This window comes from Oncorhynchus keta, chromosome 10, assembly GCF_023373465.1.
Source record: "Oncorhynchus keta strain PuntledgeMale-10-30-2019 chromosome 10, Oket_V2, whole genome shotgun sequence".
NCBI classification, from domain to species: Eukaryota; Metazoa; Chordata; class Actinopteri; order Salmoniformes; family Salmonidae; genus Oncorhynchus; species Oncorhynchus keta.
This window is the reverse complement of record NC_068430.1, coordinates 72,656,367-72,680,466: the sequence shown is the minus strand read 5'-3', so window position 1 is coordinate 72,680,466 and position 24,100 is coordinate 72,656,367. Positions and strand designations below refer to the sequence as shown.

Genomic DNA, 24,100 nt, shown 5'->3' with positions numbered 1-24,100 from the left:
AGTAGTATGCTCGGGAGCGGTACGCGATGTGCCCGTCTACGGAGCCTGAACAGAAGACCTCTTCGTCTGCCCCTTTTACGGCGTCGTTGTTTTGGTTCGCCGGCTGGGATCCGATCCATTGTCCTGGGTGGTGGGCAAAACAGAGGATCCGCTTCGGGAAAGTCGTTTTCCTGGTCGTAATGATGGTGACTTGACGTTGCTCTTATATCCAGTAGTTCCTCCCAACTGTATGTAATGAAACCTAAGATTACCTGGGGTACCAATGTAAGAAATAACACACAAAAAAAGAAATACTGCATAGTTTCCTAGGAACGTGAAGCGATGCGGCCATCTCTGTCGGCGCCGGTTATGTATCCAAAATGGAGATGTATGGAGAAACCACTTCTCCAATCTTTTTGGCTCTATAGCAAAGAACAAACAGCAAAAACATATACATGATCGAATACAAATCATAGAATCAACTATTAAAGAACCAGAACAGGATTGGATTCTTCAATTACATTGAATGAACAGCAACCTTGGGAAAATCCTCTGTATTATCATTAGCAGCAGACTCGCTCATTTCCTCAGCGTTAGCAATGTACTGAGCAAATGTCAAATTGGCTTTTTAACAAATTACTGTACGGCAGACAACGTATTCACCCTTGACAAACAAACAAACCAAAACAAATGCAAAGTCTTCTCATGCTTTTGTTTTCAAAAAAGCTTTTGACTCAATATGGCCTTCTATACAAATTGATTGAATGTGGTGTTGGGGGAAAAACATACAACATTATAAAATCCATGTACACAAACAACAAGTTTGCGGTTAAAATGGGCAAAAAACACATTTCTTTCCACAGGGCCAGGAGGTGAGACAGGGAACCAGCTTAAGCCCCACCCTCTTCAACATATATATCAACGAATTGGCGAGTGCACTAGAACAGTCTGCAGGACCCGGCCTCACCCTACTAGAACCTAAAGTCAAATGTCTACTGTTTGCTGATGATCTGGTGCTTCTGTCACCAACCAAGGAGGGCTTACAGCAGCACCTAGATCTTCTGCACAGATTCTGTCATACCTGAGCCCTGACAGTAAATCTCAGTAAGACAAAAATAATGGTGTTCCAAAAAAGATCCAGTTTCCAGGACCACAAATACAAATTCCATGAAGACACCATTGCCCTAGAAGCACACAAAAGAATGATACATACCTCAGCCTACACACCAGCGCCACAGGTAACTTCCACAAAGCTGTGAATGATCTGAGAGACAAGGCAAGAAGAGCCTTCTATGCCATCAAAAGGAACATAAAATTTGACATACTGATTAGGATCTGGCTAAAAATACTTGAATCAGTTATAGAACCCATTGCTCTTTATGGTTGTGAGGTCTGAATTCTCAAAATGAATTCTCAAATTGTGACAAACACCAAATTGATACTCATGCAGAATTCTACAAAAATATCCTCAGTGTACAACGTAAAACACCCAATAATGCATGCGGAGCAGAATTAGACAAATACCAACTAATTATAAAAATCCAGAAAAGGGCCGTTCAATTCTACAACCACCTAAAAGGAAGCGATTCCCAAACCTTCCATAACAAAGCCATCACCTAGAGAGAAATAAACATGGAGAATAGTCCCCTAAGCAAGCTGGTCCTGTGGCTCTGTTCACAAACACAAACAGACCCCACAGAGCCCCAATACAGCAACACAATTAGACCCAACAAAATCATGAGATAACAAAAAGATAATTACTTGAGACATTGTAAAGAATTAACCAAAAAACAGATCAAACTAGAATGCTATTTGGCCCTAAACATAGAGTACATAGTGGCAGAATACCTGACCACTGAGCATAGCCTTGCTATTGAGAAAGTTTGCTCAAGGCAGACCTGGCTCTCATGAGAAGACAGGCTATGTGCACACTGCCCACAAAATGAGGTGGAAACTGAGCTGCACTTCTTAACCTCCTGCCAAATGCATGACCATATTAGAGACACATATTTCCCTCAGATTACACAGACTCACAAAGTATTTGAAAACAAATTGACTTTTGATAAACTCCCATATCTATTGGGTGAAACAGTTGTGACCTGTTGCTAAAAGAAAAGGGCAAGCATTAAAGAACAAACACCTTTGTGAATACAACATATATTTATGTTTATATATTTTACCTTTTGTACTTTAACTATTTGCACATCATTACAACACTGTGTATGGACATAATATGACATCATTACAACACTGTGTATGGACATAATATGACATCATTACAACACTGTGTATAGACATAATATGACATCATTACAACACTGTGTATAGACATAATATGACATCATTACAACACTGTGTATAGACATAATATGACATCATTACAACACTGTGTATAGACATAATATGACATCATTACAACACTGTGTATAGACATAATATGACATCATTACAACACTGTGTATAGACATAATATGACATCATTACAACACTGTGTATAGACATAATTTGCCATTCGAAATGTCTTTATTCTTTTGGAACTTTTGTAAGTGTAATGTTTACTGTAAATCTTGTAGTATTTATTTCACTTTTGTTTATGATCTATTTCACTTGCTTTGGCAATGTAAACATATGTTGTCCATGCCAATAAAGACCCTTCAATTGAAATTCCAATTGAATTGAGAGAGAGTGTTTTAAATAAATACTGTAGATGACGGAAGGAGTTAGTTGGAGAATGAAAGAGAGTATGCTGATTAATGGACAGAGAGAGAGAGAGATATTAGTGAGGGAAAACAGAATGAAGGGAGGAATCAGCATGAAGTGGTGTCGGACAGAGTTAGGCTGAGAGGAGAAGGAGGAGAGAAAGAGAGGGAGTGAGCGAGAGAGGAGAGGGAGTGGAAATGGGAGTCAAGACTTGCAAAAAAAAACACTGACAGGGTTGTGAACCACATGTATCTCATTGTACTCTGTACTTGGCTCGACTCTGCACTCTAACCTTTTGTGCTTGTTAGAGAGAAGGGGGGGAAGAGAGAGAGACACACATGTGTTTGGCAGAAGTGAAACACCCACATAAAATCACTGGCCATTTTCTCAAGAGGTTGATTTTTGATGGGAAATCAAGGCTAGAGTAAATCCTACATTATGCACACCCATTTCCTTGCATTCTCCAGGGACAAATTTTTCGCGATTGATACATTTACATTTTAGTAATTTAGCAGATGCTCTTATCCAGAGTGAATTATGCAGTGCATACATTTGCATACTTTTTTCTTACTGGTCCCCAGTGGGAATCTGGTTCCCCAGTGGGAATCTGGTCCCCCGTGGGAATTTGGTCCCTCGTGGGAATCTGGTCCCCTGTGGGAATCTGGTCCCCCGTGGGAATCTGGTCCCCAGTGGGAATCTGGTCCCTCGTGGGAATCTGGTCCCCAGTGGGAATCTGGTCCCTCGTGGGAATCTGGTCCCCCGTGAGAATCAAACCCACAACCCGGGTGTTGCAAGCTCCATTTTCTACCAACTGAGCCACACTGGACCACACTATGCTTTTATACAATGATATACTTTTATACAAACTGTTGTTTTCTCTTCTCAGTCACTCTATTCATTACGCCAGTGTATTTACAGTATAGTCTTTCTATAGTGACACTGCATTAGCTTAGCATTCAAATGAAGACCTTCTCCTCCAATGTGTTTTGAGAAAGAGGCGAGGAGAGAGGACAAAAGGAATCAAGGAAAGAGGAACTGAGAAAGCGCTATAGCATACAGTAGTTAGTTGCCCATCTCGGGCTCAGTCATGGTCACATATAAGTGGCTCCTCTCTATTGACTGGGGTGGAATGGACCAATCAGCATGCAGCGCATCCATGTATCAGTGATTAATTGCCCAGCATGCTCTCCCGTTGTTAACGAGCTTAATCAACTCCTCGTGACGGGAGGTTTTCATTAACCGCAGAGTGCAAAGTTCTTGTTCTCTTTCTCCATCCTTCCATCCTCCTTTCCTCATTGTCTTGGGCTTTTTTCTTCGCTGTCTCAACCAGACTAACCTTCCTTCCTTCCTTCCTTCCTTCCTTCCTTCCTTCCTTCCTTCCTTCCTTCCTTCCTCCTTCCTTCCTTCCTTCCTTCCTTCCTTCCTTCCTTCCTTCCTTCCTTCCTTCCTTCCTCCCTCCCTCCCTCCCTCCCTCCCTCTTTCCCTCCCTCCCTCCCTCCCTCCCTCCCTCCCTCTCTCCCTCCCTCTCTCCCTCCTTTCCTTCCTTCCTTCCTTCCTTCCTTCCTTCCTTCCTTCCTTCCTTCCTTCCTTCCTTCCTTCCTTCCTTCCTTCCTTCCTTCCTTCCCTCCCTCCCTCCCTCCCTCCCTCCCTCCCTCCCTCCCTCCCTCCCTCCCTCCCTCCTTCCTTCCTTCCTTCCTTCCTTCCTCCCTCCCTCCCTCCCTCCCTCCCTCCCTTCCTTCCTTCCTTCCTTCCTTCCTTCCTTCCTTCCTTCCTTCCTTCCTTCCTTCCTGTCCCGAACACCAACCTCTCTGTCCTGGTCTTGTCCTTTAATCTGTCATCCCCATGTCCCTCGCCGTCAATCCATTTCAGTGTATTTCAGGATGTAATGGGCTTGGCTGACATGATGTGAGTCCTGCCAGGGCTGTAGTAGGGTTACAGTAGCAGATCCAATAAGACAATTGGCCTCCTCCATCTTCTCCCTCCGTACACAGAGTGGCAGTTTGAGACACATTAGTGGAGACTGGAGGAAAAAAGGTTTGAGGTTTGGAAAAAAGCAAGTGTGCGTGTGCATGTGCGTGTGCCTGTGCGCTCACACAGGAGTGTGTATGTGTACGTGTAATACAGATGAATTTGAAACACAAAGTCATAATCATTTATTTTAATTAGATATTCAGCACATTATTAAATGTTTATTGAGAGCAGAACCCGGTGTTGGGAAACAGAAATAGAGAAGTTGGTGAGGGAGGAAAAAATATGTTGGGGAAGAGGATGAAATATCATTCCTGCTATTTCAAATCAACTATGAGTTGATGAGTTTCTGTCATTCTCTTTTTAAAATTATATGTTTCTGGGCTGATTCACTGAGTCATTCACTGCTATGTCAATAGGACCTATATTATTAGTGTCTTATCATAAGTAAGGGGACTCTGCTGTGTGTGTGTGTGTGTGTGTGTGTGTGTGTGTGTGTGTGTGTGTGTGTGTGTGTGTGTGTGTGTGTGTGTGTGTGTGTGTGTGTGTGTGTGTGTGTGTGCGCTTACTCATTCAAGGGTTTTTCTTTATTTTTACTATTTTCTATATTGTAGAATAATAGGGAAGACATCAACACTATGAAATAAGTGTTAACCAAAATAACCAAAACTGTTAAACAAATCAAAATATATTTTTTCTATAAGTAGCCACCCTTTGCCTTGATGACAGCTTTGCACACGCTTGGCATTATCTCAACCAGAGTAGTCACCAGGAATGCATTTCAATTAACACGTGTGCTTTGTTAATAGTCAATTTGTGGAATTTCTTTCCTTGTTAATGCGTTTGAGCCAATCAGTTGTGTTGTGATAAGGTAGGGGTGGTATACAGAAGATAGCCCTATTTGGTTAAAGACAAGGCCATATTATGGCAAGAACAGCTCAAATAAGCAAAGAGAAACAACAGTCCATCATCACTTTAAGACATGGTCAGTCAATGCGGAAAATGTCAAAAACTTAAAATGTTTCTTCAAGTGCAGTCGCAAAAACCATCAAGCGCTATGATGAAACTGGCTCTCATGAGGACCGCCACAGGAAAGGAAGACCCAGAGTTACCTCTGCTGCAGAGGATAAGTTCATTAGAGTTACCAGCCTCAGAAATTGCAGCCCAAATAATTGCTTCATGGAGTTCAAGTAACACACATCTCCACATACACTGTTCAGAGGAGACTGCTTGAATCAGGCCTTCATGGTCGAACTGCTGCAAAGAAACCACTACTAAATGACACCAATAATAAGAAGAGACTTGCTTGGGCCAAGAAACACGAGCAATGGACATTAAACCTGTGGTAATTTGCCCTTTGGTCTGTTGAGTCCAAATTTGAGATTTTTGGTTCCAACCGCTGTGTCTTTATGAGCCGCAGAGTAGGTAAACGGATGATCTCTGCATATGTGGTTCCCACCGTGAAGCATGGAAGAGGACGTGTGATGCTGTGTGGGGTGCTTGCTGGTGACACTGTCTGTGATTTATTTAGAATTCAAGGCACACTTAACCAGCATGGCTGCCACAGCATTCTACAGAGATACGCCGTCCCATCTGGTTTGCACTTAGTGGGACTATCATTTGTTTTCAACAGGACAATGACCCAATACACCTCCAGGCTGCGTACGGGCTATTTGACCAAGGAGAGTGATGGAGTGATAAATTAGATGACCTGGCCTCCACAATCACCCGACCTCAACCCAATTTAGATGGTTTGGGGTGAGTTGGACCACAGGGTGAAGGAAAAGCAGCCAACAAGTGCTCAGCATATGTGGGAACTCCTTCAAGACTTTTGAAAGCCAATAGTGTGCAAAGCTGTCATCAAGGCAAAGGGTGGCTACTTTGAAGAATCACAAATCTCAAATATATTTGTTTAGCACTTTTTTGGTTACTACATGATTCCATATGTGTTATTTAATAGTTTTGATGTCTTCACTATTATTCTACAATGTAGAAAATAGTACAAATAAAGAAAAACCCTTGAATGAGTAGGCGTGTCCAAACCTTTGACTGGTACTGTATGTATTCATGTATGTATATGTATGGCACCATGTGCACATATAGTATGCGTGCATGGTAAATATGTTTCCAAGCTGTAGAACCAGTGCATGAGCAGTCATATTGCATGACCTGAGTTTAAGCACCTCCGTGTGTGTGCGTGTGTGTGTGTGTGTGCGTGTGCGTGTGCGTGTGCGTGTGCGTGTTTTGTGTGTGTGTGTGTGTGTGTGTGTGTGTGTGTGTGTGTGTGTGTGTGTGTGTGTGTGTGTGTGCGTGCGTGCGTGCGTGTGTGCGTGCGTGCGTGCGTGCGTGCGTGCGTGCGTGCGTGCGTGCGTGTGTGCGCGCGCGTGTATGTGTGCGTGCGTGCGTGGTTGTGACCATGGTTTGTGTGTGTGTGGAGGATGGTTGTGACCACGGGGGTTTGGTGACGTGACCAACATGATATTCCCCACACAGAGGTCAGAGGTAGAGCCTGCTGGCTGTGGTGAGGACAGGCCTCAGCATGCTGATAATAAAGGTCACAGTGTATTTTACAGTCTGTTAAAATGGACTTTATACTGGAAAAATAACTCTATAATGTCCTTTTTAATGGACTGTAAAATACGCAAAACACTACTGTACATACTTGGTTTCTTTGGGATTCATTGAAGCGACCCACAGAACAGCTTCTGTGAGACTGCTACCTGGCAGCCACAAGATGTACTAGTTTGTTGACTAAAGTACAAAAGCTGCACTTTTTGTCAAACATTGATTTGCTTGTGATTTACGCATAACATTAAGAGCTTCTTACTGTGAGAGTGGTTAATTGCTACGCAACAGGAGCGAAAACTTTTTGCTAGTTTGTTAATGATATCGGAGTCAGGAGCCAGAGATTTGAGATGCTGAGGTTCTTTTTGATTTCATATTGTGCTGCTCACAAAATGATGCGATGTCCTACTGCACTCTATATCTAGTTCCCATGATTGTTGCGATGTCCTACCGCACTCTATATCTAGTTCCCATGATTTTTGCGATGTCCTACCGCACTCTATATCTAGTTCCCATGATTGTTGCGATGTCCTACCGCACTCTATATCTAGTTCCCATGATTGTTGCGATGTCCTACCGCACTCTATATCTAGTTCCCATGATTACCATCCCCATTTTCCAGAGCTCGTCATTTATAGAATGCACATGTTCTTAGTCTATTGGCTGCCCAGCAAATGAAACGAGAGCAACTGTGTAATCATTTCCTGGACCAGAAATAGCGGAGTGATTCAATCAAGACACTTTGGGTTCTTCAAATGAAGTGCATAAGAAAAAGCGACGCAACAGGAAAGACTTCAAAATAGGGTCATTCCTAATTAAACAAGGAATGTTAGGTGAATTAACTCTGTGTGTATTTGATTAGCGAAGAAATTTGACGATGAAGCATGGTGAGCTTAAACCACAGAGCGAGACTGACAGCAGGATGAACGATAGAGAAAAGACAGAGGGACGATAGATAGATGGAGGAAAGACAGAGGAAAGATAGATAGATGGAGGAAAGACAGAGGAAAGATAGATAGATGGAGGAAAGACAGAGAGAGGGAAGATAGATGGAAGACAGACAGAGGAAAGATAGATAGACGGAGGAAAGACAGAGTGAAGATAGATAGATGGAGGAAAGACAGAGGAAAGACAGATAGATGGAGGAAAGAGAGGAAAGATAGATAGATGGAGGAAAGACAGAGAGAGGGAAGATAGATGGAGGACAGACAGAGGAAAGATAGATAGATGGAGGAAAGACAGAGGAAAGATAGATAGATGGAGGAAAGACAGAGGAAAGATGGAAAGACAGAGGAAAGATAGATAGATGGAGGAAAGATAGATAGATGGAGGAAAGACAGAGGAAAGACAGAGGGAAGATAGATAGATGGAGGAAAGATAGATAGATGGAGGAAAGATAGATAGATGGAGGAAAGACAGAGGAAAGACAGAGGAAAGATAGATAGATGGAGGAAAGACAGAGGGAAGATAGATAGATGGAGGAAAGACAGAGAGAGGGAAGATAGATGGAAGACAGACAGAGAAAAGATAGATAGATGGAGGAAAGACAGAGTGAAGATAGATAGATGGAGGAAAGACAGAGGAAAGATAGATAGATGGAGGAAAGACAGAGGGAAGATAGATAGATGGAGGAAAGACAGAGAGAGGGAAGATAGATGGAGGACAGACAGAGGAAAGATAGATAGATGGAGGAAAGACAGAGGAAAGATAGATAGATGGAGGAAAGACAGAGGAAAGACAGAGGAAAGATAGATAGATGGAGGAAAGATAGATAGATGGAGGAAAGACAGAGGAAAGACAGAGGGAAGATAGATAGATGGAGGAAAGACAGAGGGAAGATAGATAGATGGAGGAAAGACAGAGGAAGGACAGAGGAAAGACAGAGGAAAGACAGAGGGAAGATAGATAGATAGATGGAGGAAAGACAGGGGAAAGATAGATAGATGGAGGAAAGACAGGGGAAAGATAGATATATGGAGAAAAGACAGAGGAAAGACAGAGGAGAGATAGATAGATGGCGGAAAGACCGAGGGATGATAGATAGTTGGAGGAAAGACAGAGGAAAGATAGATAGATGGAGGAAAGACAGAGGGAAGATAGATAGATGGAGGAAAGACAGAGGAAGGACAGAGGAAAGACAGAGGAAAGACAGAGGGAAGATAGATAGATAGATGGAGGAAAGACAGGGGAAAGATAGATAGATGGAGGAAAGACAGGGGAAAGATAGATATATGGAGAAAAGACAGAGGAAAGACAGATAGAGATAGTTGGAAGGGGGAGAGGATAAAAGGTGGATTGAAAGAGGGGAGTGAAGTGGAAAAACGGAGTGTTTGAAGGAGAGGAAGGAAAGGATGTGTCTACGATAACGCAGCTGCTACTTCAATGTGTGTGTTTGTGAATCCTTCTCTTGTTCTTACTCTCTCTCTCTGGGAGTTCTTAGGTTTTTCCTGTTTTCTCAATTGAGACTCCTCTCTATCTCTCACTCAGCCCCAACTGCCACCCCCTCCCTCTCTCTCTCTCATCACCCCTATCTCTCTCTCTCTCTCTCTCTCTCTCTCTCCTCTCTCTCTCTCTCTCTCTCTCTCTCTCTCTCTCTCTCTCTCTCTCTCTCTCTCTCTCTCTCTCTCTCTCTCTCTCTCTCTCTCTCTCTCTCAATCCTCTCCCACCAGGGCTTGTTAAGCGGAGGGCTGATATGCCGTTCTCTCCCTGCAAATCTAATTGGAGACAGGCTTTCATTGGCATGACATGGAGATGAGTTGCCAAATCCTTTCAGACCCGCTTTAGACTGTTCACACACACACACACACACACACACACACACACACACACACACACACACACACACACACACACACACACACACACACACACACACACACACACACACACACACACACACACACACACACACACACACACACACACACACACACACACACCACAGCACACATTGACGCAGCAGAGGAAGCAGCCAGCTCCGACGCCAGGCGAAGCCACCGTGACGATCTGATATAAATCAAGCTCACAACACTTCAGAGTCTCAATAGGTTTAAATAATAGCCGCCCTCAACACTGCTCCCCATCCCAGCAGATCTTATAGAAACAGGTGACATCCTGTAAAGAAGGAAGCGATGGAAGCACTTGTTTGTATACTAGACTCTGCATATATTCATACATGTGTTGCAGAGTGGTTGATGTGAGGAGTGGTTGAGGTGTAAGAGTCACTATGTTAAAGACGGGTTACTCACATATTATGCTTCATCCCAGTACAGTACGTTACAAATCCTCAGGGAGATGCAATAGGTTACAGTGTTGTATGACTACCTGCGGCTGGTTGCTGTCATCTTTATGCACAACGGGATAATGATGATAGTGATAGTGAGTCATTTAAGCTGCTGTACTTTACTAGCCTCCTTTAGCTAATGTCTGCAACAGGCAGTTGTGTAGCAGCAGAAGTGGTGCCACTGCATCACATAATATGTAAGCGTCGACTCGCGTGATTTCGCGCTGAACAATCAAACTCACATAGCACAATGCCGACAAAAGCATGTCAAAATTCAAACAATACTCTTCAGAGAGTTACAATAATAGGTATTTTTCCATCTCAAAGAAAAATGTCCTTTCTCCGCTCTCTTTCATTCATCCGTTGAGCATCTCTCACATCACTCATAGGTTCCATCCATAATGGCACCCTCTATCCTATTTTGTGCACCACTTATAACCAGGGCCCATACAAGTGTTGGGCATCACATCACAGTTAGTTGGGCTAGTGAACACTGATGTGAGTGGACAGGACATGCAACTTGGTCGCTGATCAGGAACGAGACGAGTTTGACCCTGCTGGCCCTGCAGGACACTGATTGGCACCTCGCAGACATGAGCTAATTGAGCTTTAGGACTTGGTGTGAAGAAGATAAACACGAAGAGTAAAAAGCAAAACACTGACAGACAGTAATTCCATTAGGAGAAAAAAGAGTGAATTGATGAGGATATTAAAGAGAACATTAGACTGATTAGCTGTTATTCTATGAATAATGAATAGGTGTCTGCTGATCCAAGTGAATGGCATTTGAGAAAGAGAGAGAGAAAAGAGAGAATAGAATGATAGCGGAATGAAGTCTTCAAATTAAATTACATCTGTATCCGCACAGTGATGAATAATGTAGGACAGAGAGAGAATAGAGAGAGAATTGTGTAAAGGTGTGAAGAGGAGAGATTAGGGCTCAGGATAGATTGAGAAACGTGGAGGATCAAGAGGAGTCAATGGCTGCCGTGGATTTGCGGTTGATTGACAGGAAGTTATGGGAAGGGACAAACACGGCATACATACAAAAACACTCACCTTAGAAATGTATATGACCCTCAGAACATATGGAACGAATTTCAATAGAAAGGTTAGAGTTTAAGGGTGCGCCTGTGATGCGTCTGTGCACAAGCATATTATTTTAACACAGTTATTTCAAGTGAAGTGTCTCCTGACTGTCAACGTTTCAGGATTAATCCCCCAACCTCCCCTTTTCTACTTCCACACTTCCGTCCCCCATTGACATGGAATGTGATTACCTCATCAAAGCAGAAGCTAGGTAACGGATCAAGCCATATCTGTCCCTGTGGGGGAGGTGGGAGATGTAACAGGGCGGGAAGTGGGCTTTGATGTGGAGTGGAGCGAGTAGACCTGAGCCAGGGAGAGTTCAGCACAGCCTGCTGCATGAGTAACATGGAGACACAACCTATGGACACGCCCATACACACAGAGTCACACACAGAGCTGTCACATAGGCAGGCCAGGCTTGCTTGCACACGGGAACATACAGATATAGTATGGACGTCACACATATTCATTTACAAACTAACGGTGTCGCTCACTCACACACTCACTCACTCACTCACTCACTCACTCACTGTGTACACACATACGGTGGGGTCCAACGTTACACCCTTGATTACAATTAGAAAAAAAAATACTATATAAAATGAATACTTAAAATACTGTGCTGTATTGTATGCTAAAAAAAACATTATTTTATACTTATACAGTTGCTCAGAGAAAGAGATTTTGTTCAACAAGTAATCATTTTTTTGTCTCAAAAAAGTAGGGTTACAAATGATTGACAACCCTGTTTTCAAAACCTTCAAATACCTCACCTTGGGAGGATAACGTAACTGAGCCTTTTTCTCAAATGTTTTATGAGTTGGAGAACACATTGGGAGGGATCCATACAGAATCCTTCCAGATCCTTGATATCCTTCGTCTGCGTTTTATGGGATTGTCCTCCTCAAATCAAACCACATGTTTTCAATTGGTTTCAAGTCTGGAAACTGACATAACTATTGCAAAAAGTTGATTATGTGGCCAGTTAACCATTTGATTTGTATGTATGCTTGGTGTTATTGTCTTCCTGGAAGAGAAATGGTCTAAGATTCATCCCAATGTGTTCTCCAACTCATTAAACATTTTGGGAAAAGGCTTAGTGCCATTATCCATGTATGGTGAGGTATTGAAAACAGGGGTGTCAGTAATATTGACCCCTGCCTTTTTGAGAAAAAAAAATGCATCTATTTCTCTGAGCAATTGTATTAGTATAAAATAATATACTTTTCCATTTGTGTAGCATACAGTACAGCTCAGTATTTGAATTATTTACTTTATACAGTAATATTTTTTTATCTTTGTGTCAATCATTTCAAACCCCACTGTACATATGAGCAGATTCACGCACACATGCACAAACGCACGCACGCACGCACACACACACACATACACACACACACGCACGCACGCACACACACACACATACACACACACACGCACGCACGCACACACACACATACACACGCACGCACACACGCACGCACACACGCACGCACGCACGCACGCACACACACACACACACACACACACACACACGCATACACACAAGCACGCACGCACACACGCACACACACACACATACACACACACACACGCACGCGCGCACGCACACACACACATACACACACACACACACACACACACACACACACACGCACACACACACACACGCACGCACACACGCATGCGCGCGCACACACGCACGCACGCACGCACGCACGCACGCACGCACGCACGCACGCACACACACACACACACACACACACACACACACACACACACACACACACACACACACACACACACACACACACACACACACGCTCAGGCATGTTTGTTTTACTATCCTTGTGGGGACCAAACAATTGATTTCCATTCAAAATCCTATTTTCCCTAACCCCTAAACCTAACCTTAAACCCTAACCACTAACCCTAATTGTAACCCTGATCCTAATTGTAACCCTAGCCCTAACCGTAAACCTAACCCCTAAACCTAAAATAGCCTTTTCCCTTAGGGTGACCAGTGAGATGTCCCCACTTATCAGAATTTTCCTTGTTTTTCTATCCTTGTGAGGACACACACACACATGCATACTCACAATCTCGCTCACACTCACTAGTAATCGTACACACACTCCCCCACTGACAAACTCATGAACACAAATAGACCCCTGACGTTCAGCTGATGCTGGGCGTGACCTCTTCATACAGTTCCTCTGATGTCCCCTCCAGTCCCTTAGTTCCATACATAATGCATCTCAACCATCACGTCCTCATGGGTGACTGAACAACATCGCCCCCTGGACCTCCCTTGAGTCTCCAGATGTTGTTTGTGTGTGTGGCCGCCCCATGTGCTGTACGTGTACTATCCTCCTTTACATCTCATTTCCGTTTGACCGTTGACCTGACGTCCCGTTCTTCTGTCTTCCCTCTCGCTCTTCTCTCTCTTCCCCGTGTTTGCAGGACGATCACTCCATGTTCTTCCAGTTTGGCCCGTCCATAGAGCAGCAGGCCTCCATCATGCTGAAGATCATGGAGGAATACGACTGGTATATCTTCTCCATCGTCACCACCTACTACCCCGGATACCAGGACTTTGTCAACAAAGTGAGGCAGACCAGACCTGGGTTCAAACACTATTGGAAATCAGTTCAAATACACTATGTATACAAAAGTATGTGGACACCCCTACAAATTTGTGGATTTGACGATTTCAACCACACCCAATACTGACAGGTGTATAACATAGAGCACACAGCATTCCAATCTCCATTGACAAACATTGACAAACATTGGCAGTAGAATGGCTTTACTGAAGAGGTCAGTGACTTTTAACATGGCACTGTCATAGGATGCCACCTTTCCAACAAGTCAGTTCATCAAATTTCTGCCCTGCTTGTGCTGTTATGTGGAAACGTCTAGGAGCAACAACGGTTTCAGCTGCGAAGTGGTAGGCCACACAAGCTCACAGAATGGGACCGGCGAGAGCTGAAGCGAGTAGCGCATAAAAATCGTCTGCCCTCCGCATTTTGAGTTCCAAAATGCCTCTGGAAGCAACGTCAGCACAAGAAGTGTTCGTCGGGAGCTTCATGAAATGAGTTTCCATGGCCGAGCAGCCACACACAAGCCTAAGATCACTATGTGCAATGCCAAGCATCGGCTGGAGTGGTGTAAAGCTTGCTGCCATTGGACTCTGGAGCAGTGGAAACGCTTTCTCTGCAGTGATGAATCACGCTTCACCATCTGGCAGTCCAACGGATTAATCTGGATTTGGCAGATGCCAGGAGAACGCTTACCTGCCTGAATGTATAATGCCAACTGTAAAGTTTGGTGGAGGAGGAATAATGTTCTGGGCTGTTTTTCATGTTTTGGGCTCCTTTGTTCCAGTGAAGAGAAATCTTAACGCTTACAACATTCAATGACAGTCTAGACGATTCTGTGCTTCCAAATTTGTGGCAACAGTTTGGGGACGGCACTTTCCAGTTTCAGCATGACAATGCCCTGTGCACAAAGCGAGATCCATACAGAAATGTCTTTTCGAGATTGGTGTGGAAGAACTTGACTGGCCTGCGCAGAGCCCTGACCTCAACCCCACCAAAAACCTTCGGAATGAATTGGAACACCAACTGCGAGCAAGGCTTAATCGCCCAACATCAGTGCCCACCCTCATTAATGCTCTTGTGCCAGAATGGAAGCAAGTCCCGGCAGCAATAATCCAATATCTAGTGGAAAGCCTTCCCAGCAGAGTGGAGGCTGTTATAGCAGCATGGGGGGGAGCAACTCCATATTAATGTCCATGATTTTGGAATGAGATGTTCGACGAGCGGATGTCCACATAATTTTGGTCATGTAGTGTACTTTGGCTGAGCTTGCCTGTTGCAATGAACTAAAAGAAAAGTCTCATGTTCAAACCCTTCACATCTGGCACTCCAAGAAAAGTATTTTAAAAATGGCATCCATTTTCTCCTGTTTCTATATCTTATTCATCATTGTTTATATGAAATCCCTATGAGAGATGCCCCCCACCTGTTGTTCCTATGAAACCCCTATGAGAGATGCCCCACACCCAACCTGTTGTTCCTATGAAACCCCTATGAGAGATGCCCCACACCCAACCTGTTGTTCCTATGAAACCCCTATGAGAGATGCCCCACACCCAACCTGTTGTTCCTATGAAACCCCTATGAGAGATGCCCCACACCCAACCTGTTGTTCCTATGAAACCCCTATGAGAGATGCCCCACACCCAACCTGTTGTTCCTATGAAACCCCTATGAGAGATGCCCCACACCCAACCTGTTGTTCCTATGAAACCCCTATGAGAGATGCCCCACACCCAACCTGTTGTTCCTATGAAACCCCTATGAGAGATGCCCCACACCCAACCTGTTGTTCCTATGAAACCCCTATGAGAGATGCCCCACACCCAACCTGTTGTTCCTATGAAAGCCCTATGAGAGATGCCCCACACCCAACCTGTTGTTCCTATGAAACCCCTATGAGAGATGCCCCACACCCAACCTGTTGTTCCTATGAAACCGCTATGAGAGATGCCCCACACCCAACCTGTTGTTCCTATGAAACCCCTATGAGAGATGCCCCACACCCAACCTGTTGTTCCTATGAAACCCCTATGAGAGATGCCCCACACCCAACCTGTTGTTCCTATGAAACCCCTATGAGAGATGCCCCACACCCAACCTGTTGTTCCTATGAAACCCCTATGAGAGATGGCCCACACCCAACCTGTTGTTCCTATGAGAGATGCCCCACACCCAACCTGTTGTTCCTATGAAACCCCTATGAGAGATGGCCCACACCCAACCTGTTGTTCCTATGAAACCCCTATGAGAGATGCCCCACACCAACCTGTTGTTCCTATGAAAGATGAGATGCCCCACACCCAACCTGTTGTTCCTATGAAACCCCTATGAGAGATGCCCCACACCCAACCTGTTGTTCCTATGAAACCCCTATGAGAGATGCCCCACACCCAACCTGTTGTTCCTATGAAACCCCTATGAGAGATGCCCCACACCCAACCTGTTGTTCCTATGAAACCCCTATGAGAGATGCCCCACACCCAACCTGTTGTTCCTATGAAACCCCTATGAGAGATGCCCCACACCCAACCTGTTGTTCCTATGAAACCCCTATGAGAGATGCCCCACACCCAACCTGTTGTTCCTATGAAACCCCTATGAGAGATGCCCCACACCCAACCTGTTGTTCCTATGAAACCCCTATGAGAGATGCCCCACACCCAACCTGTTGTTCCTATGAAACCCCTATGAGAGATGCCCCACACCCAACCTGTTGTTCCTATGAAACCCCTATGAGAGATGGCCCACACCCAACCTGTTGTTCCTATGAAACCCCTATGAGAGATGCCCCACACCCAACCTGTTGTTCCTATGAAACCCCTATGAGAGATGCCCCACACCCAACCTGTTGTTCCTATGAAACCCCTATGAGAGATGCCCCACACCCAACCTGTTGTTCCTATGAAACCCCTATGAGAGATGCCCCACACCCAACCTGTTGTTCCTATGAAACCCCTATGAGAGATGCCCCACACCCAACCTGTTGTTCCTATGAAACCCCTATGAGAGATGCCCCACACCCAACCTGTTGTTCCTATGAAACCCCTATGAGAGATGCCCCACACCCAACCTGTTGTTCCTATGAAACCCCTATGAGAGATGCCCCACACCCAACCTGTTGTTCCTATGAAACCCCTATGAGAGATGCCCCACACCCAACCTGTTGTTCCTATGAAACCCCTATGAGAGATGCCCCACACCCAACCTGTTGTTCCTATGAAACCCCTATGAGAGATGCCCCACACCCAACCTGTTGTTCCTATGAAACCCCTATGAGAGATGCCCCACACCCAACCTGTTGTTCCTATGAAACCCCTATGAGAGATGCCCCACACCCAACCTGTTGTTCCTATGAAACCCCTATGAGAGATGCCCCACAGCCAACCTGTTGTTCCTATGAAACCCCTATGAGAGATGCCCCACACCCAACCTGTTGTTCCTATGAAACCCCTATGAGAGATGCCCCACACCCAACCTGTTGTTCCTATGAAACCCCTATGAGAGATGCCCCACACCCAACCTGTTGTTCCTATGAAACCCTTATGAGAGATGCCCCACACCCAACCTGTTGTTCCTATGAAACCCCTATGAGAGATGCCCCACACCCAACCTGTTGTTCCTATGAAACCCTTATGAGAAATGCCCCACACCCAACCTGTTGTTCCTATGAGAGATGGCCCACACCCAACCTGTTGTTCCTATGAAACCCCTATGAGAGATGCCCCACACCCAACCTGTTGTTCCTATGAAACCCCTATGAGAGATGCCCCACACCCAACCTGTTGTTCCTATGAAACCCTTATGAGAGATGCCCCACACCCAACCTGTTGTTCCTATGAAACCCCTATGAGAGATGCCCCACACCCAACCTGTTGTTCCTATGAAACCCTTATGAGAGATGCCCCACACCCAACCTGTTGTTCCTATGAGAGATGCCCCACACCCAACCTGTTGTTCCTATGAAACCCCTATGAGAGATGCCCCACATCCAACCTGTTGTTCCTATGAAACCCCTATGAGAGATGCCCCACACCCAACCTATTGTTCCTATGAAACCCCTATGAGAGATGGCCCACACCCAACCTGTTGTTCCTATGAAACCCCTATGAGAGATGCCCCACATCCAACCTGTTGTTCCTATGAAACCCCTATGAGAGATGCCCCACACCCAACCTGTTGTTCCTATGAAACCCCTATGAGAGATGCCCCACACCCAACCTGTTGTTCCTATGAAACCCCTATGAGAGATGCCCCACACCCAACCTGTTGTTCCTATGAAACCCCTATGAGAGATGCCCCACACCCAATCTGTTGTTCCTATGAAACCCCTATGAGATGCCCCACACCCAACCTGTTGTTCCTATGAAACCCCTATGAGAGATGGCCCACACCCAACCTGTTGTTCCTATGAAACCCCTATGAGAGATGCCCCACACCCAACCTGTTGTTCCTATGAAACCCTATGAGAGATGCCCCACACCCAACCTGTTGTTCCTATGAAACCCCTATGAGAGATGCCCCACACCCAACCTGTTGTTCCTATGAAACCCCTATGAGAGATGCCCCACACCCAACCTGTTGTTCCTATGAAACCCCTATGAGAGATGCCCCACACCCAACCTGTTGTTCCTATGAAACCCCTGAGAGATGAGAGATGCCCTATGAGAGATGCCCCACACCCAACCTGTTGTTCCTATGAAACCCCTATGAGAGATGCCCCACACCCAACCTGTTGTTCCTATGAAACCCCTATGAGAGATGCCCCACACCCAACCTGTTGTTCCTATGAAACCCCTATGAGAGATGCCCCACACCCAACCTGTTGTTCCTATGAAACCCCTATGAGAGATGCCCCACACCCAACCTGTTGTTCCTATGAAACCCCTATGAGAGATGCCCCACACCCAACCTGTTGTTCCTATGAAACCCCTATGAGAGATGCCCCACACCCAACCTGTTGTTCCTATGAAACCCCTATGAGAGATGCCCCACACCCAACCTGTTGTTCCTATGAAACCCCTATGAGAGATGCCCCACAGCCAACCTGTTGTTCCTATGAAACCCCTATGAGAGATGCCCCACACCCAACCTGTTGTTCCTATGAAACCCCTATGAGAGATGCCCCACACCCAACCTGTTGTTCCTATGAAACCCCTATGAGAGATGCCCCACACCCAACCTGTTGTTCCTATGAAACCCTTATGAGAGATGCCCCACACCCAACCTGTTGTTCCTATGAAACCCCTATGAGAGATGCCCCACACCCAACCTGTTGTTCCTATGAAACCCTTATGAGAAATGCCCCACACCCAACCTGTTGTTCCTATGAGAGATGGCCCACACCCAACCTGTTGTTCCTATGAAACCCCTATGAGAGATGCCCCACACCCAACCTGTTGTTCCTATGAAACCCCTATGAGAGATGCCCCACACCCAACCTGTTGTTCCTATGAAACCCTTATGAGAGATGCCCCACACCCAACCTGTTGTTCCTATGAAACCCCTATGAGAGATGCCCCACACCCAACCTGTTGTTCCTATGAAACCCTTATGAGAGATGCCCCACACCCAACCTGTTGTTCCTATGAGAGATGCCCCACACCCAACCTGTTGTTCCTATGAAACCCCTATGAGAGATGCCCCACATCCAACCTGTTGTTCCTATGAAACCCCTATGAGAGATGCCCCACACCCAACCTATTGTTCCTATGAAACCCCTATGAGAGATGGCCCACACCCAACCTGTTGTTCCTATGAAACCCCTATGAGAGATGCCCCACATCCAACCTGTTGTTCCTATGAAACCCCTATGAGAGATGGCCCACATCCAACCTATTGTTCCTATGAAACCCCTATGAGAGATGCCCCACACCCAACCTGTTGTTCCTATGAAACCCCTATGAGAGATGCCCCACACCCAATCTGTTGTTCCTATGAAACCCCTATGAGAGATGCCCCACACCCAACCTGTTGTTCCTATGAAACCCCTATGAGAGATGGCCCACACCCAACCTGTTGTTCCTATGAAACCCCTATGAGAGATGCCCCACACCCAACCTGTTGTTCCTATGAAACCCCTATGAGAGATGCCCCACACCCAACCTGTTGTTCCTATGAAACCCCTATGAGAGATGCCCCACACCCAACCTGTTGTTCCTATGAAACCCCTATGAGAGATGCCCCACACCCAACCTGTTGTTCCTATGAAACCCCTATGAGAGATGCCCCACACCCAACCTGTTGTTCCTATGAAACCCCTATGAGAGATGCCCCACACCCAACCTGTTGTTCCTATGAAACCCCTATGAGAGATGCCCCACACCCAACCTGTTGTTCCTATGAAACCCCTATGAGAGATGCCCCACACCCAACCTGTTGTTCCTATGAAACCCCTATGAGAGATGCCCCACACCCAACCTGTTGTTCCTATGAAACCCCTATGAGAGATGCCCCACACCCAACCTGTTGTTCCTATGAAACCCCTATGAGAGATGCCCCACACCCAACCTGTTGTTCCTATGAAACCCCTATGAGAGATGCCCCACACCCAACCTGTTGTTCCTATGAAACCCCTATGAGAGATGCCCCACACCCAACCTGTTGTTCCTATGAAACCCCTATGAGAGATGCCCCACAGCCAACCTGTTGTTCCTATGAAACCCCTATGAGAGATGCCCCACACCCAACCTGTTGTTCCTATGAAACCCCTATGAGAGATGCCCCACACCCAACCTGTTGTTCCTATGAAACCCCTATGAGAGATGCCCCACACCCAACCTGTTGTTCCTATGAAACCCTTATGAGAGATGCCCCACACCCAACCTGTTGTTCCTATGAAACCCCTATGAGAGATGCCCCACACCCAACCTGTTGTTCCTATGAAACCCTTATGAGAAATGCCCCACACCCAACCTGTTGTTCCTATGAGAGATGGCCCACACCCAACCTGTTGTTCCTATGAAACCCCTATGAGAGATGCCCCACACCCAACCTGTTGTTCCTATGAAACCCCTATGAGAGATGCCCCACACCCAACCTGTTGTTCCTATGAAACCCTTATGAGAGATGCCCCACACCCAACCTGTTGTTCCTATGAAACCCCTATGAGAGATGCCCCACACCCAACCTGTTGTTCCTATGAAACCCTTATGAGAGATGCCCCACACCCAACCTGTTGTTCCTTTGAGAGATGCCCCACACCCAACCTGTTGTTCCTATGAAACCCCTATGAGAGATGCCCCACATCCAACCTGTTGTTCCTATGAAACCCCTATGAGAGATGCCCCACACCCAACCTATTGTTCCTATGAAACCCCTATGAGAGATGGCCCACACCCAACCTGTTGTTCCTATGAAACCCCTATGAGAGATGCCCCACATCCAACCTGTTGTTCCTATGAAACCCCTATGAGAGATGGCCCACATCCAACCTATTGTTCCTATGAAACCCCTATGAGAGATGCCCCACATCCAACCTGTTGTTCCTATGAAACCCCTATGAGAGATGCCCCACACCCAACCTGTTGTTCCTATGTAACCCCTATGAGAGATGGCCCACACCCAACCTGTTGTTCCTATGAAACCCCTATGAGAGATGGCCCACATCCAACCTGTTGTTCCTATGAAACCCCTATGAGACATGGCCCACATCCAACCTATTGTTCCTATGAAACCCCTATGAGAGATGGCCCACATCCAACCTGTTGTTCCTATGAAACCCCTATGAGAGATGCCCCACATCCAACCTGTTGTTCCTATGAAACCCCTATGAGAGATGCCCCACATCCAACCTGTTGTTCCTATGAAACCCCTATGAGAGATGCCCCACATCCAACCTGTTGTTCCTATGAAACCCCTATGAGAGATGCCCCACATCCAACCTGTTGTTCCTATGAAACCCCTATGAGAGATGCCCCACACCCAACCTGTTGTTCCTATGAAACCCCTATGAGAGATGCCCCACACCCAACCTGTTGTTCCTATGAAACCCCTATGAGAGATGCCCCACACCCAACCTGTTGTTCCTATGAAACCCCTATGAGAGATGCCCCACACCCAACCTGTTGTTCCTATGAAACCCCTATGAGAGATGCCCCACATCCAACCTGTTGTTCCTATGAAACCCCTATGAGAGATGCCCCACACCCAACCTGTTGTTCCTATGAAACCCCTATGAGAGATGCCCCACACCCAACCTGTTGTTCCTATGAAACCCCTATGAGAGATGCCGCACATCCAACCTTTTGTTCCTATGAAACCCCTATGAGAGATGCCCCACACCCAACCTGTTGTTCCTATGAAACCCCTATGAGAGATGCCCCACACCCAACCTGTTGTTCCTATGAAACCCCTATGAGAGATGCCCCACACCCAACCTGTTGTTCCTATGAAACCCCTATGAGAGATGCCCCACACCCAACCTGTTGTTCCTATGAAACCCCTATGAGAGTTGCCCCACACCCAACCTGTTGTTCCTATGAAACCCTATGAGAGATGCCCCACACCCAACCTATTGTTCCTATGAAACCCCTATGAGAGATGCCCCACACCCAACCTGTTGTTCCTATGAAACCCCTATGAGAGATGCCCCACACCCAACCTGTTGTTCCTATGAAACCCCTATGAGAGATGCCCCACACCCAACCTGTTGTTCCTATGAAACCCCTATGAGAGATGCCCCACACCCAACCTGTTGTTCCTATGAAACCCCTATGAGAGATGCCCCACACCCAACCTGTTGTTCCTATGAAACCCCTATGAGAGATGCCCCACACCCAACCTGTTGTTCCTATGAAACCCCTATGAGAGATGCCCCACACCCAACCTGTTGTTCCTATGAAACCCCTATGAGAGATGCCCCACACCCAACCTGTTGTTCCTATGAAACCCCTATGAGAGATGCCCCACACCCAACCTGTTGTTCCTATGAAACCCCTATGAGAGATGCCCCACACCCAACCTGTTGTTCCTATGAAACCCCTATGAGAGATGCCCCACACCCAACCTGTTGTTCCTATGAAACCCCTATGAGAGATGCCCCACACCCAACCTGTTGTTCCTATGAAACCCCTATGAGAGATGCCCCACACCCAACCTGTTGTTCCTATGAAACCCCTATGAGAGATGCCCCACACCCAACCTGTTGTTCCTATGAAACCCCTATGAGAGATGCCCCACACCCAACCTGTTGTTCCTATGAAACCCTTATGAGAGATGCCCCACACCCAACCTGTTGTTCCTATGAAAACCCTATGAGAGATGCCCCACACCCAACCTGTTGTTCCTATGAAACCCCTATGAGAGATGCCCCACACCCAACCTGTTGTTCCTATGAAACCCTTATGAGAGATGCCCCACACCCAACCTGTTGTTCCTATGAGAGATGCCCCACACCCAACCTGTTGTTCCTATGAAACCCCTATGAGAGATGCCCCACATCCAACCTTTTGTTCCTATGAAACCCCTATGAGAGATGCCCCACACCCAACCTGTTGTTCCTATGAAACCCCTATGAGAGATGCCCCACACCCAACCTGTTGTTCCTATGAAACCCCTATGAGAGATGCCCCACACCCAACCTGTTGTTCCTATGAAACCCCTATGAGAGATGCCCCACACCCAACCTGTTGTTCCTATGAAACCCCTATGAGAGATGCCCCACACCCAACCTGTTGTTCCTATGAAACCCTATGAGAGATGCCCCACACCCAACCTATTGTTCCTATGAAACCCCTATGAGAGATGCCCCACACCCAACCTGTTGTTCCTATGAAACCCCTATGAGAGATGCCCCACACCCAACCTGTTGTTCCTATGAAACCCCTATGAGAGATGCCCCACACCCAACCTGTTGTTCCTATGAAACCCCTATGAGAGATGCCCCACACCCAACCTGTTGTTCCTATGAAACCCC

The 24,100-nt window shown here is 46.1% G+C and overlaps 1 protein-coding gene across 1 annotated transcript in view; it reads left to right on the top strand.

Moving 5' to 3' along the window:
* Nucleotides 1–24,100, top strand: part of LOC118378778 (glutamate receptor ionotropic, NMDA 2B-like) — a 159,760-nt gene that overhangs the window by 87,822 nt on the left and 47,838 nt on the right. Inside the window, exon 4 of the mRNA XM_052526077.1 lies at nucleotides 14,048–14,191. Within this exon, the coding sequence (XP_052382037.1) occupies nucleotides 14,048–14,191 (144 nt within the window). The remainder of the gene's footprint in view (nucleotides 1–14,047; nucleotides 14,192–24,100) is intronic.